Source organism: Helianthus annuus, chromosome 17 (genome assembly GCF_002127325.2).
Source record: "Helianthus annuus cultivar XRQ/B chromosome 17, HanXRQr2.0-SUNRISE, whole genome shotgun sequence".
NCBI lineage: Eukaryota > Viridiplantae > Streptophyta > Magnoliopsida > Asterales > Asteraceae > Helianthus > Helianthus annuus.
The window spans coordinates 67980891-68002192 of record NC_035449.2 but is presented as its reverse complement, the minus strand read 5'-3'; the positions used below and the strand labels follow the sequence as shown (position 1 = coordinate 68002192).

General features: G+C 36.4%; 1 protein-coding gene across 1 annotated transcript; it reads left to right on the top strand.

Annotated features, from left to right (window-relative positions):
* Positions 1 to 9039: 9039 nt before the first annotated feature.
* LOC110922414 (shaggy-related protein kinase epsilon) lies at positions 9040 to 13119 on the top strand. The gene is made up of 17 exons (XM_022166721.2): positions 9040 to 9141; positions 9329 to 9370; positions 9609 to 9884; positions 9969 to 10040; positions 10136 to 10192; positions 10340 to 10483; positions 10586 to 10651; positions 10880 to 10939; positions 11145 to 11414; positions 11485 to 11556; positions 11653 to 11709; positions 11858 to 11998; positions 12101 to 12154; positions 12238 to 12336; positions 12420 to 12506; positions 12702 to 12804; positions 12876 to 13119. Exons 2-17 carry the CDS (start codon positions 9332 to 9334, stop codon positions 12950 to 12952), a joined length of 1674 nt encoding a protein of 557 aa, XP_022022413.1. The 5' UTR covers positions 9040 to 9141; positions 9329 to 9331; the 3' UTR covers positions 12953 to 13119.
* The last annotated feature ends 8183 nt before the right edge of the window (positions 13120 to 21302 follow it).

Here is a 21302-nt window from a genome sequence, read left to right as displayed (position 1 = left end):
ACGGTTGGAATAGGAGAACCATTGGAGATTCGAGTACTTAGTGGGCGTTCGTTTTCTTGAAGTCTTAGCTTATTTGTTTCAGCTGTGCAAGGAAGATACCGGTCCAGTCACGCCAAGCTCTGATATTTCGGGGTGTGATAGATGGTGGAGCAAAATAGCAATGCAAGAAGACATATGAACGTAAGAAATGTATGTATATAAATAGATTGGTGTGTGATGATCTTTTTACAGTAATTGTGTATGTATATATGAGAATCATAAAGATGGAGAACTAGGGTTTTTGTTTTCTACCTACAACTTTTAGGCGTTGACGACTGGAAAGAGAAAAAGGGGGCAAACCTTCCTTGGAAGGAGGACAGTGGTGTTCAAGAATTTATACTCAAGAATATTATTTATTTTTCTTTGTTACATTTCTACATTTTTATTTTTACATTTTATTTACAATAATTGACTAATTGTGTATGTATACGTGCCACGTGGGTGGTGTCGTGGTGGCAGGTGGTGTAGGGTGGGTGGTGGAGGGTAGGTTACAGCGGTGGTGTGTGGTGGTAAGTGGAGAAACAGAGAGTGGTGAAAAAAAGAGATTGATTTTTTTTTATGGAATATCTATGTATACATAAGTTTTTAATTACTTTTTCTTTATTTATTAAAAGATTTCGTCCCATAATTAGAAGGAACCGTTCGTGTAGAATGGTGTGTGGGGGTTTTTCAAAGGTGTAGGTGATATCGGTTAGATTTAGGAATATCACTAAGAACTCCAATCTTATAATCAGATTGTGTCTTCGGAATGCTAGCAACGAGTGCTAAACATGACTCCTGAATGATACCGAGAGTATGCTTGAACTATAGTAAGGTTTAGCTTTAATTGAGGCGGTAGCGTTCCTGATAAGGGTTGAATACCCAGATAAAGAGGGTTTTAAATGGGACGTTATCCCACACTATGCAAATTAAAGATAAAGCCTCTCGCTTATGCGACACATATGTGGTGGTGAGGTGACATGATAAAACCCCATTCACACACCATATAGCATAAGACCTCAAGTAATGGGCACTATAGGGGCATTAAGGAGTTTGATAACGCCCCCAACACCGCCACTGGGCGTTGTAGGGGCATGGATAGAGAATGAACATTTATAGTATACTGCCAAATGAGAAGAAAAAGTCATGGAAAGTAACGATTGAATGAACATTAATTGGCATTAACCATTACATTTTTTTGAAGGGACGTTATGACGCTGATATGACGGAAAATGTCCGACATTAACTATTACGAATGGCTGACATTAATTGGCATTAACCTGTTTGCAGTATTTGCTTGAATTTTTGGTTTTGGAGATGATATAGGGTTTTGTTATATTAGGTGTTTGTGTTTTGTTGAAATGATTTGGATGATGTAATGTTGGTGTGACAGCCCGTAATTCCGAGGTAAAAAATCATTCATTCTTTTCAAGTATTTTAGTTACGTTTCGTATACGTTCTAATTACCGCTTCGTTATTCCTAAATCTATTTAATTATTTTTGGGGTGATTATACGTGTTTAAAATAATATATATATATATATATATATATATATATATATATATATATATACAATACCTCCACTCTTTTATTTGCATTTGTTAGGTGCAACGCCACTACAAAAAATGCCATTTAGTGGCATACATTTTTAGTGTCATTTAGCTTTTGTGCCACTAGTTTAGGTTTTTAGTGACACTTTGTACATGCCATATTTGTTCCACACACACTTTTAGTGGCATTTGAATTTTACGCCACTAACTTTGATTTTTAGTGGCATTTTGTGTATGCCATATTTGCTTAACACGGGTTATTAGCAACATTAGCTTTTTGCCACTAATTCACACTTTCAATCTCACCCTAAACTTTCCCTTGTTATGTCGCTACTAATTAGATGTGCAAACGAGCCGAGTGCCCGAGTCAAGCCCGATCTCGAGCTTGTTTAACTTATGAAAGCTCGAGCTCGGCTATGTTCATGCTTTGTGTCTAAGGCTCGAGTTAGGTTCGTAGGTAGTTTTTCAAGCTCGGAATCAGTTAGATTGTTATTTGTTAATTAATTTATTTTAATTATATTTATATTTTATATAAATTTTCATCTAACATAACATAATATGTGTGTGTATATATTATATATATATATATAATTAGTCATTTTTCCTAATTTTACAACTACTAAGTATTAGTAATTTAGTATTTAAATATATGTACGTATGATGTTAATTAAAAAAGTGTACAGGATCGTTTAGGCTTGCGAGTCACTCGAACTCGACAGGTTAAGCTCGGGTTTGCAGCTCGTTTAATTTTTTTTTCTTTTTTTATTAGAAATCAAACTAGAGTAGCTCAACTCGTTTACACCCATCTAATCCTTGAAAGTAATTAGAGTTAAATGCTTGGTTGGTCCCTGTGGTTTGCAAAAATTGCGGACTTAGTCCTAGTGGTTTACTAATTACACGTGTGGTCCCAAAAGTTATCAAAAATGCACTCGGTTGGTCCCCTGACCTAACCTCTGTTAAATTTCACAGTTAACTATGTGTGAAAGGACTATATTATCCCTAAACAATTAAAAGAAATAAAAAATATATATATAAACATTCTTCTCTCTTTTCTCTAAGAAAAACCCAAACCCACACTGTGTACACACAATTGCAACTTTACCTCTGTTTCTCCAACACCGGAGAATTCACACAGTTCACCAGAAACCACCGTCACCGGTGCATATGCTCCGATAACAGATCCATATTAGGTAAACATCGAGCTTCTACAATCATTAGATCAAGATCTCCATGAAGATAAACAATCGAATATGAATCTTGACATCTGTTAGGCATCTGAATCTGAACACTAGTTATAACAATAACTAACAGTAATAATATCTCCGATATTTCAGAATAACTGCACTGAGAGTGTTGGAAATGCAAATGGTGAAGGTTGCGGCGTTAAGATCAAAGACCCGATAACTCCGGCATCCGCAAGGTGTGCGGTGTGGAGACGAGCAAGAACGGACGTGAATGGCATCGTTTTCTTTGAGGTGCTTGTGATTCGTTGAGCCGCTGACGTGACGACGATGATGAGATCCGGCGATACGAAGAGGAGAAATCGAAACAACATCCGCTGTCCTATTACTACTATGATGAAAATAGCAGAGTAATTTGGTTAGCTTTGAAAAGCCATTGTGGCTCATAATCGGAGAGAATGGATTAGAGGAAGCTCCGGCAATGAATCGGGTTTCTGATAGAACTCCGATTAATCGCAAAACATAGGTGTCTCAGCCATCAGTCACGGCCCCTCCGACCACCGGTATTAACGGCGCCGCCATCTGCCGTCATCGCTGTCTCCCATCTCTCTGTTACTCTCTCCCTCTCTCTCGAGTTCAGGTGTGTATGCGTATATGGTGCTACAAGAGAGCTGTGTTTGGGTGTGATTTGCTTGCCGGAGAACGTCGCCGGAGTGTCGGCTCCGGTCGTCGGAGGAGGAGAGGGGTACAGGGGGTGCGGCCGCACATTAGGGGAGTGAGGGTTTGGGTTTTTCTTCGAGAGAATAGAGAAGAAGGTTTATATATATTTTCTTATTTTTTTAATTGTTCAGGGATAATATAGTCATTTCACACATAGTTAACTGAGAAATTTAACAGAGGTTAGGTCAGGGGACCAACCGAGTGCATTTTTGACAACTTTTGGGACCACGCGTGTAATTAGTAAACCACTTGGACCAAATCTGCAATTTTTGCAAACCACAGGGACCAACCAAGCATTTAACTCAAGTAATTAAAACTCAAAAACTTCGTATTTACCTCTAAAATTTTCCAAAATTTTATATTTTCCCTCTAACCTTCAAACCAAAAAAATCCCCTTTTATTTTCCCTCTCACTCTCACTCTCGTATCACTTATTCGATTGGATCACAAAAGGGGGTTTCTTCACACGTTCAGAATCTTCAAATCTTCAAAACTAAATCATCCTCATGGATTTCTTCAATAATATTTGGTTTAATCTGGTCAATTTATAGGTAAACTGATTTCTTTTCCCCATATTTATTCGTTCATCTCATCTTTTTTTAATTGTGTGAGATGAATTTGCCATGGAGATCGATTCAAACTTCTTCTTCTTTTTTTTCTGTTATTAGTTGTTTTTGCAACAAAGATCGGTCTCTATCATCAATGCTTGGCTGTTGTGGTGAATTTTGAGACCATTTTTGCTTAATTCTGGCAATAATTAGGGTTTCGCTTAATTTATGTTTTTTGATTTTCTGTTCTGAAATCCATCTGTGCATCTTGTTTTGTTTGTTAAACTGTACATGATGATAATTGTATGGGCTTTACCGTTTGTTCTTCAAATACGAACTTAAATAATTGAGAGAACTGCAACAACTGATTAAAATGCACAATTTGAATTATATATGCTGACAAATTCACAAACTTTTCCATTGGAGTGTTTCATAATCTTTTTGAAGGTTACAGAAGACTGGAACAGTCATGTTCATTTTCTATCAGGGTCTTTTTTGTTTGTTTGTTTGTTCGGGTTCAACCTAGATCCTGTATATTGCATATTGCGGTTTGATCTTGATGTTTAGAAGACGAAGATGATATTTGCCCATTTCTAGCTGATATTGTGTTGTAGTTCAGATTTTTAGTTTACACCATGTCCTTGTATCCTAGTTTACATAAAGAGTTTATCTAATTTGTAAATTGTCATTAAATTTTTTGCAGAAATTCGTATTAGCGGAGGTGGGTCGGTTGTTGGATTCTATTCCGGCGGGGAGTATACCTGGATTTTCTGGAGATGTTTCTGTTTTTAAGATGGTTGCTTCAGTTTGGAGGGTTTAAGGACCGGTTGCTTGCTGATGATCTTTTCTTGGCTTAAGTTTCTATTGAATGTGGTGTTGGTATGTTCACCAAGGTATCTTCTTCCTTTGACCTAATGATTTTATATTTTCTTGAATTTTTAATGAAAATTAGATGTCATTTTATAGTATTTCAACTCAACTTTGTTTTCTTGTTCAATCTGCATTAGGAACATTTTGGTTGAAAAAGATAACTTTACTAATTGTTTCAAGAATAATTCAATTTTAGGGTGTTTTTAGGTATTTTATCTAGTAATTTTTTTTGGATAAAGGGCAACGCTCGACAAACTATATAAACCACAAGAGTTAATTATTGTTTTCGTCCCTGTGGTTTGTCAAAAATCACTATTTCAGTCCATTAGTTTAAAAATTTGCGATTTCAGTCCCTGTGGTTTCACTTTCATAACCATTTCAGTCCCTGTGGTTTCACTTTCGTAACCATTTCAATCCATTATTCCTTTAGTACAAGGACTGATATGGTTACGAGGTGGACTGAAATGGTTACGAAAGTGAAACCACAGGGACTGAAATCGCAATTTTTAAACTAATGGATTGAAATAGTGATTTTTGACAAACCACAGGGACGAAAACAGTAATTAACTCAAACCACAATGAAAAAATTACACGATCAAAGGGGTAGTGGCGAAGCTTGAGATTTTCGACTAGGGGGTCGAAAACGTATATACCAAAAATTTCTATAAAACCGGGGGTCAAAACATACATACTCAAAAATTTGTATACGGAAACTACATACTCTCCACTACTAAGCGAAAAGTTCGGGGAATCGGCCGCCCCCTCCCGCCCCCACTATCCTTCGTCCATGCAAAGGGGCATACCCCCGTAACATCATCAAAACATGCTTTGGGGACAAAAAATAAGAGACCATACAACCCCTTCTAGGGGAACAAAAGAACCGGGCGTTACTTTGAGTAGTACACGTATACTCATCTAACCTATCAAAGTTACAAAAGATATATATTTTCATAACTACACAGCGCAGAGGATGGACTGAAAATCCCCCAAAAATAACATGGCCAAGAGTAGTTAACCAAAAATTTTGGATCTTCCGAGGCCCGCAACCAATACCCTTCCAGCGCATCCATAAGTGAGCCTTTAATAGAAGCTGGTTACCCGGGACCAGGGACATAACTTGGGCCCTGATCTCCACAGTCTTAGTGATGGTCATAAGCCCACTGTAATGAGCCTTCAGTTTGTACAGCAACCGAGAACCAATTTGGGCTTTAAGAACCCACCCTTGGGCCTTCAAACGAATCAGAAACCCCAGGCCCAAACACATCAGACCACTAAAAACCTTTAGCAGTTTATAATAATCTTGTTAAGTCCACACCCAATAACTCTAAACCCGAACGCCGGACTCGGAGAATCCAATAGCTAAACAACGAACCCAGCAGCAGTATACCCAACAAGCAGAGACAAGCAGGACATGTAGTGGGACGCCAGACTTGGAAAGAAATCCCGGAGGCCATACACGGATGCAAGAAATAAGGACAGCGACAAAACAGCAACCCGGAAAACAGCAACTTGAATAAGCAGCACTTCAGTATTTTGGCCCAGCCTATTAATTTCTACTGGTTTCTCAAAATCTGCAGCCTTTTTTACCAAAATACCCCTATACACATTAAGGAGATTCTGCCATAAACCACTTCCCCAGAGGTGAGTGCTTCGAAGAGTTTTCCAATCATGATGTTTCCAGCTCTCGTAGGACCATTGGATGCACATAAACCACCTCACAAGAGCTCGAGACATCATATATCGCGATAACCACACATACACCAGCTGGTGATCAATGACAGCAGAGGGACTCCAGCTGTTTAACCAAAACATAGCACAATAAATCCAGCACAGTGCTTTACACAGTTGCAGTTCCAGCAGAAGAAAACACCCTGCAGAGAAAAACCCAACCCATAACCCACCCAACCTGAGTAAAACCAGTTTTGGTTTTCATCGTTATAAACAGAGTCACTGGTGTTATCTATTCTGGACAAAGATGCTCAGTTAGTTTGCATAATTTGCGCATTACATAGTTTTTCCATCAGTCATAAATTCTCTATCACAAAATAAGTTGTACTTTTTTTGATTTTTTTTTTACATTTTCAATTTATATAATCTCGTTCGCCACTATTTGAGCTTATACGATCTATAGCAGATTACTAGATCTCTTTTAGTTTATTTCCGTATAGTTGTAACAGAAACTCTCAGTAGCTGAAATTTGTCCTCGAGTACTTCATCATCGTATACACCAGCTGATATATAGCATGATGCAATAAGGTAAAGTGTTATAAATGTTTTGTAATTTATCGTTTAGACATAGAAATGCTATTCAACATAGCTCTTTCTATGCGTATGTATTGGGGTTTTTGTCAGTAAATTTGCTATTCAAAAAATTGGTCTTTTGTTTGATAAATGGATTACGGTCTTGAATTAGTAGTTCTGTTGTGCTTGAACTGAATTGGGATTGCTAGAATAGGGATGTGTAGCTATTGATTATGATCCCTTACATATTAAATGAGAGTTTATATGTCTAATTTAAATCTCTAAATAAGTAAATGTGACTTGTCAATGTGGAGGTTGACTTTTGTGGTCAAAATGATTACATTTTGACTTTATAATTACATGTAATTGTATAATCGATACTAAAATAATCTTGGTATCCAATCTATTTAAAGGTGAAAAACTTTTAAGTTTTGGTTTTATTTCCTAATATATGTCTTGATGTTTATTCAGATGACAACAGTAACTGCCATTGAAGATGTAAGGAGAGAAGTGAAAATACTAAAGGCACTAACAGGTCGGCTCGAAAGTAAAATCCAAGAGCTAGAGTTCGGCTTGAGAGTAAAACCAAACATCTTGGTGTCATGCGACCAAAAACTAAGCTTATACTTATCAGTCTAGTCGAAAAAGTAGTAGTTGAATGTAATTTATTACACATGTTTGGTAATCATCACTATAGCAATTGAGATACATGTTTCTTAAATTAATTATTGATGCATAATTAGTGATAAGAAGTGCAAAAATGTATCAACAATACATGAAGCAAATCCTGTTTCCAGGTCAGCGTGGGTCGGTCATATTGTTTACTTCATGAAGTGGTTTAGCATAATTGATCGAAACAATGGTACCAATAGCCGCTGCATTACTTCACCAACATTTGTGTAATAGAGTGGGACTGAATGAGAAGTGATGAAGCCAGTAAGGATTATTTAGTTGGTGATGGATGGCAGAGTTAACATTTAAAGCCTGAGAGGAATTGAGGATAACAAGATGCATGGCCTGCTTGGAGCTAAGTTTTTTTTTATATGAAAAAACGTTTTGACTTGTAAACGTTTGGAATATGCTTTGACATTTGTTTGGTAACATTTGGAATATGCTTCGGACTGAACTTATGATTGATGTTATGATATTATGATTTCTACATTTTACAATTATGTATTTATTTTATATTGTAGATAATTGATTTTAACTAATCAAATTAATATTATAAACGCCTCTAGTGACATTTAATCTGATGTATATTTAACTAGGAACAATTTTTACCGACACAAAATTTGCACCACTAATTTATGTTATGGTAAAAAGAAGTGTTTCTAAAACCAGTATGTATATGTAACTCTGATAATCTTTTAAAGGCTCAAAACTTGTGCCACAATAGTTATTTTTATATCGTGGCAAAAAAAAATGCCACTAAAAGCCTAATAACTTTGTGTGGCAGATTGAAAATATGCCACTAAAAGGGTATAGCGTCAGCGCTTCTAGTGGCATTTTTTTTGTGTGCCGCCCATTCCTGTTTAGGTCTTTAGTGGCAATTTTTTTTTTTTTTTTGGTGTCACATTTTATATGTCACTAAATGACTTTTTTTTTTTTTTTTTTTTTTTTTTTTTTTGTAGTGCCCACCTTGTATTTATCATGGCCCAATCAGCCAAGTCTCCCTTTTCTATTTACGATTCACATTTGCAAATTGCCTAACCCCACAAATTTACGTTAGGATTTAATTGTGTAACATCAAGTTTCTTTATAAACCTCCTAAACTCTCTACAATTACTTTTACCCTTGCTAGCCTAACAACTTTCGGAACAAGTTGAACACATTTGGTACTCTAGGGGTGATTATGAAACTTTTAGTTTTCAAAATAATATTTAATACCCCAAACCCCCCACCCATCGTCCCTGACATAAAAAAAAAACCCTAGAGGCCGCCATCTTGTCTTCTTCCTTGTTCGACGACTGTAGTAGACATCGGAGCAACCACCCAAGATCACCACCCTCAACCGGTAAGTGCCGCACACTCCGTAGTCTCTTATTAAGGTCTCGTTATCTCGGTTTCGCTTCAACCTCGACTTAAGTCATGCAAGAAGACAGGCTTACATATTTTCTTGAATGTTATATTTTTTTGACCGTTTTTCTTGAATGTTTCCACATATTTTCCTCAACGTTATATTTTTTGATGATCACTTGCAGAGAATGAGCCATATGGCAGAGCGTGTTACTGGCCAGTTTCAGGTATAGTTTATGCACATGCTTTAAATTGTTAACTTTTTGTTAGAAGCGACCTTTGACCCATTTACTTATGAAACAGTCGATTGGAGTCATGGTTTATCTCATCAGGTCAATGGGCTAATTATTATTGTAATAACATGGTTTTTTGTGATCAAATAGATGGTTTTTGTTTCCACCCGATTGGCTTACTAACTTTTTTTTTTTTTTACAAATATGAGGCTTAAGAGCTTGTGTTGTGCAGGCAAAGTGCTTGGAAACAAGAGAAGCCGTTGCAACTAGAAAAGTGTTGAAAGATAAACGATACAAGAACCGTGAACTGCAAACTATGCGGTTTCTTGATCATCCTAATGTTGTTTCACTCAAACACTGCTTCTTTTCTACAACAGACGACAAGGATGAGCTGTATCTTAATCTGGTTCTTGAGTATGTTCCAGAAACAACTTATCGTGTAGCAAGACAATACCCCAAGGCGAATCAGAGGATGACCATGATATCTATCAAACTACAAACCTATCAGGTCTGTTTTTTCTGTATGCAGAATACTTCCGCCTCTTGACCTTCTGTTCATTCAGCTAATGTAATAATTATGCCTGTGTTTCAGATTTTTAAAGCCTTGGCTTATATTCAGGCCATTGGGGTTTGTCACAGAGACATTAAGCCTGAAAATATTTTAGTATGGATCTAAAACTTATCTCTTACCATAATATGAAGCTATTATTTTGATTTGGTGTTGTAATGCGCAATTTGTACTGATCTGTTCTTCTGCAGGTGAATCCTCATTCTCACCTGCTCAAACTCTGCGACTTTGAGACCTCAAAAGTTCTGGTAATATTTTGTTTGTTCACACTTTTACTATAATGTAAAACGGTGTCATATTTGGTGCAACCGAGTACCCAATTATATCCTACATAACTTCATATAAAAATTAGGTGGCTCATGATGATCTATCCATTCGTCTCTTATGTTTAACAGGTCAAAGGGGAAACAATTATATCCTACATATGTTCTCGGTACCACCCTGCACCCGAACTCATATTTGGTGCAACCGAGTACCCAATTGCAACTGATATGTCGTTTGTAGAAGACGGTGTTCTTGCGGAGCTTCTTCTTGGACAGGTTCTTCGTACAAGCTCTATACATTAGGCCATAATTTATTACGATATTTGAAGTTCATGTTTATTAACGTATCCCTTTGTCTGGCACGGTAATGTGAAATAGATCTTGCACAAGCGGATGCTCCCAGAAGCTGTAAATCCTGTTCCAAGACTCCTCCAATGCACTGCTGTAAGCGACACTGTTTCTCATATTTTCGCATTATCAATAATATTACTTGTGTTTTTATGCATTGCTGTATTGAAAATCAAATATAACTAGCAATTTTTTTAAGCCAAGAAGTGGATCTCTACAACCCTTAGGTTGTGAATTTAATGCCCCATAGTGTCTCATTTATGTTGATCGTTTTTTCTTGAATGTTCTTTGCTCAACTTTATCTTTTTTGATGATCACTTACAGAAAATGAGATATGAGGCAGGGCGTGTTATTGGCCAGGGTTCTTTTGGAACTGTGTTTGAGGTATAATTTATTTACATGCTTGAAACTGTTAACTTTTTGTTGAATCTACTTTTGACCATGAAACGGTCAATGGGCTAAAAAACAATCAACTAACTCCTATTATATATAAAACATCAAATTATTATTGTAATAACATGGTTTTTGTGATCATATATTATAGATGTATTACCTATTAATCTGAGGTTTAAGAGCTTGCGTTGTGCAGGCAAAGTGCGCGGAAACAGGAGAAACCGTTGCAATTAAAAAAGTGTTGCTAGATGAAGAAGACGACATCCGTGAACTGCAAATTTTGCAGCTTCTTGATCATCCTAATGTTGTTTCACTCAAAGACTTCTTCTTTTCTAAGACAGACAAGGATGAGCATCTCAATCTGGTTCTTGAGTATGTTCCCGAAACACTTCATCATGTAGCAAGAAGTTACCGCAACGCGAATCAGAGGATGCCTATGATATATGTCAAACTGTACACCTATCAGGTCTGTTTTTTTCTGTATACAAAATGCTTCCGTTCATTCAGCTAATGTAATAATTATGCCTATGTTTCAGATTTTAAGAGCCTTGGCTTATATTCATGCCATTGGGGTCTGTCACAGAGACATTAAGCCTAAAAATATTTTAGTATGGATCTAAAACTTATCTCTTACCATAATATGAAGCTATCTTTTGTGATTTGGTGTTGTAATGCGCAGTTTATGCTGATCTGTTCGTCTGCAGGTGAATCCTGATACACACCAGCTCAAACTCTGCGACTTTGGGATCGCAAAAGTTCTGGTAACATAAAACATCCACACTTTGACCAATACATATATAAATAGGTCGAAGTTGCCACATATTAGAAATGGTTGTAGCCTGTTCATATAAAATCTAGGTGGCTCATGATAATCTATCCATTACATATGTAGTCTGTTATGTTTAACAGGTCAAAGGGGAGCCAAGTACATTCTACATAGGTACTCGGCAATACCGGGCACCCGAACTCCTTTTTGGTGCAACCGAGTACACAACTGCAATTGATATTTGGTCTGTAGGTTGTGTTCTTGCAGAGCTGCTTCGTGAACAGGTTCGTTGTACAAACTCTATACATTAAAAGCCATAATTTATTACGATTTTTGAAGTTCATGCTTGTTTATTAATGTATCCCATTGTGTGGTTCTATGCTCAGCGTCTTTTCCCTGCTCCTAAGGATACAGTGCAACATGTTCTAGAGGTTCTGAATGTAGGTTCCATGTGAAGATTTTATTTTATACTTTACGTATCAATTCTGCTTATTAATCTCTTTTTCCCTTCTTCTTTGATTAGGTCCTTGGCAGACCAACTGATGAAGAAGTTGTATGCATGAACCCTAAGTTCAAACAGTTTGAGCACATCCCGCCTATCAAGGGTCAGCCATTGTACAAAGTGAGGATCCTCTTGCCTTTAAGCTCCACCGATGATAATTCTGTAACTTTTAGACAGTGGGATGACACAATAATGTGATGTAGATTTTCCACAAGTGGAGGCCCCCAAAAGAAGCTATAGATCTTGTTTCAAGACTCCTCCGATATTCTCCAAACTTGAGAGGCACTGCCGTAAGTGACACTGTCTTCAATATTACTTGTGTTCTTATGCATTGCTTTGCTTCGATGGCCTATGCATGATAATTTAAATAAATAAAAACATAAGAAAATATATGCCAAAGTTTGAATCTGGAATTTGTTATATTAGTGAAGAGGAAGACAGGTTAAATAAAGAGAGTTTTATATTTTTTTTTTTTATGGCAACAGTTGGAGGCCTGTATCCACCCATTCTTCGATGACCTTCGTGATCCAAATACTCGCCTTCCAGATGGACGACCTTTGCCACCTCTCTTTAATTTCAAGGCTCACGGTTAGTTCCCAATGATCCTTATCTAATCTGTTATTATCAAGTGTCATTCTCATGTTGATTACATTGTTTAGAGCTAAAAGGTGCATCAGCTAAACTTGTGGCTAGACTCATACCAGAACATATGCTCGGAAGCAGCGGTGTCACGTAGGTGGCAGTGAAATATCTTTCATTACTGACAGTGGAATGCTTTATCTGTTTTGGTATACATCACACTGAAATGGTTAGGACATCAAATTCTTATAGCTACATATATACTTTATTCAAAGTACAGTTGTTAGTAATACAAAGTTTGACACTTCAAATTTTGATTATAAACTAGTTGGTTTCCCCATGCTTCGCGGTGGGATTTTAGTCGGTAAATATTTGGTTTGATTCAATTCGTTACGGTACCGATGTAGTACCGACACTCAGTGAAGCCATAAAAGGTAATACCGATACCTATATTAGCACGGGTTCGATTCAAACGGAAACACGTAAATTGTATGCGAAATACACACTTAAATAAACTAGTAGGGAACCCGTGCGTTGCGGCGGATTCGACAATACTTGAATGGAACATAATACACATCAGGCAACTATACCATCTAGCTATAACTACTAATTAAACTTCTGATTTTGGCTTTTCAATCAAACCTTCATGATTGATTTACCAAACCTTCATCCGTGTCAACAAAATGCAGCTGCATGATTAACTTCACCAATCCTTCCTCCATAACTCCATTGCCCCCAAATATTTGTTCCATTTCGTTGGTTCCCCATATCAATATTTTTAGCCAAAAACTCGTCTATGAGATTAACCATCAATAACATTTTGCTTAGCAAAAAAATGTTATAGCTAAACTGGTTGGGTTTGGTTGATCTAGCAGGTTCGCGAAATGACTTCTTTTAACCTGTTTATATTCTTAAAATAAGTTTGTTTATGCCATAAGTTAAAATGATTGGCTAAATTGTGGCAACATATAAAAATTAAAATATTTATAATTTTAGAGCAATAATACGCAAAACATTAAAAAATGGGTTAAGTAGGTCGTGTGCGTGTCTACCAGCAAACTCATGTCATTTTCGGTTCACGTGTTGGACACGATTTTCAAGTTCGTGTCGGGTTCAACTCGCCAACTCACTTATTTTTAATATGTTTTTTTGAAGTATTGAATAATATTTTAGGCTACTGAATTTTGAGAGTTATATATTATATTTTTCTTTATAAAATCGAGCCAAACCAAGCCGAGCCGAGCCAGCTCGGTTTAAAACCAAGCCGAGCCCGAGCTTAGATTTTCAGCTTGGTTTCAAATCCAAGGCGAGCCAAGCCAGCTCGGTTTATAATCGAGCCGAGCCCGAGCTTACCCTAGCTCGGCTTGGCTCATTAACATCCCTAGCCAACTTACTTATTTTACATGCTCTAACTAAAAACGTATAAATACTCACCAGCTGTGATCACTAAAGTATTCCCAGATGTGTACCTAGTCAAAATCAAAGTGACAAAATAGAATTGTGAGCAAGAGAAGTGAGATATTATAAAGAGTGAATTGCAAATTTTGTCCTTTATCTATATATCACATTTCAGGAATTGTTCTTTGTCTTTAAAATTGATGAGTTTTGTACTTAATGTTTCTAAATTTTGCATGTTATGTCCTTTAGCCCTAACCCAGTTAATTTTTTCTGTTAAATATGAGAGTAGTTCTGTCAATTCATATTTTAAAGGATGGATTATGTAAATGACTTGATTAAACAAATAACCCTCTACAACTCCACCACCACCCACCCCTTCACCACCCGCAACCCCCGCCTGCCAAACCACCACCACCCACCCCTTTATCACCCACTCCATGGCTATCTTCACTGGTAGGTAAGACTCCGGCTGCCTAACTCTTTTCTCCTTCTCTGTTACCTATATGCAAACCCACTCAATCATCATCGCCATTCGTTTCAAATCCTTGAAAACTCTCACTGCTGCCTTTCTTCTCCTAAAATTTATGATGCCATCACCACCACCCATATCGCCATTTTTTTAATTACCAATAATTATTTACGAAATCGAAGCATCAGATTAAGTCAAAAAATACCAATAACCAAGTATATACAAGTTAGAACATAACATCCGAGACATTTTCATTGTTGAATAAGCAATATGATTAGAACCAAAACATATAAACTATTAAAGTTAATAATTTCACATAGAACCTGTTATTATCTATGTATATAATCACAAACCTTAAACATACCCAAATGGCAAGAACCCAACAAGCATAATTAAACAGAAGTTAAGAAATTCTTTTCCTCAACCAATTAATAAATGGTTTTTCAGCCGGAAACGTAAAGCAAAAGATACAAATAAATGCACACCAAGTGCTCAACGTAATACCTGAACCAAAAATTACCCTGAATGGCTTCAATTGTTCTTGAAACATCACTCGAAGTGTCCAAATTCACTACTTAATCTGGATTTTCCCGTGATTAACATATATAAACAGGCCATGGCGGTCGTATCCTCACCGCCGTCTTCCTCGGCAAGTACATATTTCGCATCCGACAACCAGGTGGTTAGTACATCAATCAATGAGGTGGTAGTGGTACAACCGACCCGTTTACTAATGAACGGGTCAAATCATATTGAGAAAAGAACAGGTAAAATGGGTCAAAAATCGCCCAAAATATATTTTTAAAGTGTAAAACTTTCAAATTACTTTTATTCAAAAATTATATATTTGCCGCACTAATATAACTTTGCATAAGATTTTGTAGAGGTATGCTTACTTCTGTAATTCTACAAACTTAGCATTGAGCTTTTCTCGTTCCTTTGCATAAGATTTCGTAGAGGTATGCTTACAGGTAAAATGGGTCAAAAATTCCAATATTTTACACTACAAAAAGAAAAAATGAGAACTAATATGTGCCAAAAATAGTGATACTGTGATTATTTTAAAAAACCAAAATCACCTGTATGATGATATGTGGAATGTGTTCCTTCTAGTATTAGTTTGAGGTGACTTGTAGAGCCTCTTCATCACCAGCTCGCAAACAGGGAAAATAATGTCGATCAATTCTTTCCGAATTTTAAAAACTGAAAACATTACATATTTAAAAGACTGCTATCAAGAAAAAAAAACTAAACTTGAATCGCAAGTTCATAAATTAAGAACATGTCAAACAGTGTGGTTCACATTGTAGTCCTATCTATTAGAAAACAAAAACAATGCAAAATAAACATAGGCACCTGATTCAATACTTATACCCCTCTTCCCGAAAGCTTCACGGGGACTACTTTACGACGACGGAGGACCGCCCACTGCAAATGAAACTTTTCAAGAGGTTTTTAAACCCAAAATAGAGAGATGACACCCAATGGAGAGATGACGAGGGACAGAGCAATTTTTATTTTTAAGACCCGAAAAGCACCGACAGCGAGATTTTAGGCGACTTTTCAGCCCAAAACCTTGCCAATGGCGATATATATGTCCATTTACGATCTTTTAATTAGGTTATACTTTCATGTAGTTATTTGTATAGTTCAAATGGTTATATTTAAAAAAAATTCAAATTCAAATTTAGATAAAACGTTTACTTAAAAACACTTCTACTACGCGTTTTCAACTCAAAAAATGGAAACAATTTTAGATTACAAACGGTGACCCTTGTTAAGTATGACATTAAATAGAGTGTTAAATGGCCGGATAGTGCCTAGCATGGATAGAAGTTAGTTTTTGGTGTTAAGTGGGCGTGAAATGACGAGAATGCCCTTATTGTCACTAAAAATAATTAAAATTCTAGGTAAATTACTTTTTGAGTCCCTGTGTTTTAGTGGTTTTAACTAGTTAAGTCCAAAAACAAAAAGTTTAACGACCTGAGTCCCTATAAGCATTTTCATTAACCATTTGAGTCCAAATTTTAACCTTTTGAGTCCAACTTTTTGGAGTCAAATCGTTATAAAATGAACAAAATTGGACTCAAAACGTTATAAAATAAATGGCTATGGACTCAGGGCGTTAAACTTTTTAATTTTGGACTCAAATAGTTAAAACCACTAAAATACAGGGACTCAAAAAGTAATTTACTCTAAAATTCTCAACCAATTATAATATTAAAAAATAATGACCCGACCTTATCCTATCCCCATCCCCACCCCCACCCATCCCTTCTTTTCCCTTGCTCTCTTCCTCCTTCCTCTTTCTCGTTTCTTGTCTCCAAAACCAATTTAGGGCATGTTTGGCTAAGCTTTTCCAACCCAACTTATAACTTATTGACTTAATCAAAAAGCTATAAAGGAGTTTTAGTGTTTGGCAAACCTAAAAATCCTTTTCAAAATGACTTTTTGAAAAGGAGAAAAAGCCATCAAAAAGGAGTTTTTGAGAAGTTCGGGGTTTGTGACTTTTTGATAAGCACTTTTCAAAGTTCAAATTACCTGATTACCCCTCATTTTAAAAAACAACTTATGAAAGAATGTCCCTTTTAGTCATTTTACATCAATAAGCTAAGACAAACACTTTTTAAAAAACAACTTATTGACTTATTGGTTTTTCTCATTCCATAAGCTAATCCAAACACTTTTCTAAAAACTCATTTTCAAAAAGTAATAAGTCAATAAGTACTTTTCACAAAAAGTTCTTTTTACCTTAAGTAAGCCTAGCCAAACATGCCCTTAACAACCACCACCACAATAAATACATGAACAGCTTCCAAAGTTAAAAAAAAATTTCCTTGTCCGGCTTACGCTATCATCCAACGGCTCCGGTTTAACACCGTCTCCCGACGATTCCAACCGCAGCTCCGCCGCATCACCGCCGTCCCCTCTCACACGTTTCATACCTATCGGTACACTAAATAACCTAGGGTTTATAAACTCTCCAGTTATTCCACTTCCACCCCTACCGGAGTCTTCAAAAGAGCGTTTCAACAGTAGGAGTTCAAGTGGTTTGACGATGGTGGAATCCGAAGGACTGGTGGTTGTGTTGGTTGCATATTTTGACATCATTACATATATACTGTTTCATAAGTCATAATTGCATCATCTGGCTTAACTCTTTGTTGAGTTGAAGGTTTTCTCTTCGTAACCTCTTGTTTTCACCGATCAATTCGGCATCGGATTACAAGCTGTTGATAAATTAGTTTCCTCAGTTCAGAGGACAAAAATTGGGGGCGGAATTCGATGGTGGAATTGATTAAACCGGAGGTAGTAGGAAATACAACAATGGTTGAGTTGATGGGTTTGTTAATCAATTGGTTTTGCAGACAAGAAACCATAAAGAGGAAGAGAGAAAGGGAAAAGAAGGGGTGAGTGTGGGGGATATGATAAGGTGGGGCCACTATTTTTTAATATTATAGTTAGTTGAGAGTTTTAATTATTTTTATTGATAGTAAGGGCAATCTCGTTATTTTACACCAACTTAACACCAAAAACAAACCACCATTCACGCTAGTGATTATCAGGGAACAAAATTGAAAAAGTTGAGGACTATAGCTGTAATTTTAGAAAGTTAGGGATTAAAGGTGAAAAAAGAGCAAACCATAAGGACTATCCGAGCATTTAACTCTTAAATAGAATATGATATTAAACATAGTTCATCAGGATATTAAAATCAAAGCAACACGAGGTCTCTGCAACTCAAGGATCAAGTTTCAAAACTCAAGATTAATGAACCACCTAATTCCATTTGTATATGAAATCCGATCTCATTTATTATTCACTCATGATTTTAAAATGTGAGCAAAACATGGAAAATCAAGAGTAACACACACCTTCAAGACACCTTACCGAGATAATCTGAACCTCCATCTCTTAGTTCCAAAGCTTCATATATACCTATAAACCATTTTTTAAAAAAGTTTTTAAAATTTCTAGTGAACCGATACCACACTTACATATGTACCAAGATAATCGTAACTAGGATGTCCCACAATGCTTTTATTGTCTTACAATAAGATAATTGATGATATAATTCTTTGTGGAGAGCTTGTGTCAACATAGCAAACGCCTTCTTTTCATTATCGTACGCTTTCTTATCTCCTTCAGACATAGTTGCCAATGAGACTGCAGTTGAACCTGCTTCTTCAAGTGCTGTGTTGAATGGTGCCGTGAAACATAACCATAGCTTGGTATTTTGCCCTAGAACATAAGTATGAAAACGACCTCTCCAAGATGGATATTCATTCATGTGATTCAGCTTTGGCGGTCGATTATTGCTCCCCGTTTCACTTTCGCTCTGTAGCAAATTTTGAATGCTTTGATTTTGACTTGCTACGCATGCCCACTGACTTGCAGAAATTGCTTGTGGTTGTGGCATCATATTCTTGACCCACGCCTCTGAGGAGGTCGGATCTAGAGCCGTGCTTGAGCTACTGCTCCAATCCCAAGGGTTAGTACTCATGATTGATATATGTATGAGTGTAACTGATCAAACACTTGAAAAGAAACGGTTAAGACAGTTTTGCAAAGCTTCTGTAAACAAATGACAGTTAAAATTGACGAAGTATAAAATGACGAAGTATGATTCACAGTGTGAATGACGAATTCGTTTAACGACGAAGTTCTGAATCTTTGTCTAACACACTCTTGTAACGAAGGATGGAGAGTGTTTCAATCTTCGTCTGAAACAATTTTGACGAAACTTTGATGGTTCGTCCAACACAATCTTCGCTGACACAGGATAAGATATTTTTGCAAAAGCAATTACTTCTTGCAGACAAGTAGATGGTGTGATGAATTTTCAAAGCTAACAAGTTGCTGTGACAGAAGTTAATTTGATTCACCTAACCATCATTTCATGTACACAATTGCCAAACAACAATATTATAAGCAACAAACACTTCAACTTAAATTTAAAGCAGATCAAACTCAGATATTATTTCAAGAACAGTTTGAAGATGGTCAAGAACACTTTGAAGATCACTTTGAATATCAAGAAAAACTTGAATATTTTGAAACACAAACTTTGCTTAAACTTTCAAGAAAAACCCATTTTTATCATGTAGACATGCAATGTAGTAAGGTTTTTGATAAAACTTATAGCAAATAACAAGATTTGAACACTTTTTCAGAAAATATGAATATCAAATAAAAACAGTTTCTGAAAAATACATAAACAACTTGATAAAACACAACAATGTTTGGTTTTAAACAAGGATAAGAGCCATAGCTCTGATACCACTTGTAGGTCCGTTTTTCTCAGAGGATCTATTACGAAACCTAATCCTGTTTACCACGAACACGGTCACGAGTGTGGAATCCACGTGACGGTGCAAACCAAACAAAGCAATGCAAGTAACACAACAGATAACCAAAGATTCACTTTAGATTAAAAGGACGAGAACAACATCAAACATATACACACAATGCTTGAACGATAAACTCTCAGTAGTAGTCTCTCTATGCTCTCATGCCTTAACTGTTAAACACACTAGCTATATATACTGTCCAGGGACGAACCTTGATAGACGAAGGTTAATGTGTGACGAAGATAGAACCTTCGCCACACACAAACAATGACGAAGCTTGAAGGTTCACCAAGCAGTGGTTTGACGAAGATAGATCCTTCGTCAAACACTAAACAAGGACAATAGATAACTAAGTTAACAGAAGACATAAGAAACCACTAACTACAGTTAAACACTATGCACACAAGCATGTGTTTAACAAACCTTACAAATACAGAGACAAAATGTCATACCAAATAGGATAGGAGGATATCCGACTAGGTAGACTTGACAGAATTAACAGACTCGATAACAAAAGATTAAATAACATACAACGTAAACAAGACAAAGTTACAGACACATAAATGCACCAACAAAAACATAATTCGAAAACTCAGATCGTAAAATGAGATGATTGGCGAGATTCTTCGTATTTCTTACTCATATCAAAGTCGATTTCTTAGGATTTCTTCGATTAACAAAATTAGAATGCTATAAATTGGTTTCTTAAAAAAAAGATGAAGAACACGTTGATTGACTTGATTGAGTGTTTGAATCAAATCGCAATATGATTTAGTAATTAAAGATAGACAAAGTGAAGAAAAGGTTGAAGTTGATTAGTTCTGAAGATGCAGAGAAAGAGAAATAGAAAAGATGAGATGAGATTAACTAAAATGCTCCTTCCTAAGTTTTTTGTTATTTGGCATGTGTCCTCTTATTATTACTACCTACATTTTCTACTCAAACCAAACTCCATATTTAATCCTCTCCCTGACCATCTGTTATAATTTTCCGCTTAACTTAATTAAAAAAAAATTAACATGCTACTTACAAACAATTATGTCTTGGTCCAAGTGGGGATAGCATTTTTCTCCTGCATGTCCATGGAGACCTAAATAATATGATAATTCGAGATGTTCACGAACCGAACCGAGCAAAATTTGCTCGTGCTTTGCTGGTTTACAAAACCAGCCAAAATTCGAACGAGTATTTTTAGAGCAATAATATTTCTGAGCGAGTGGTAACTAAACTAAGGTCTTGTGCGATGCACTACGAAAATGTCGGTTGCCTACGACGGAGCTTTACCGACG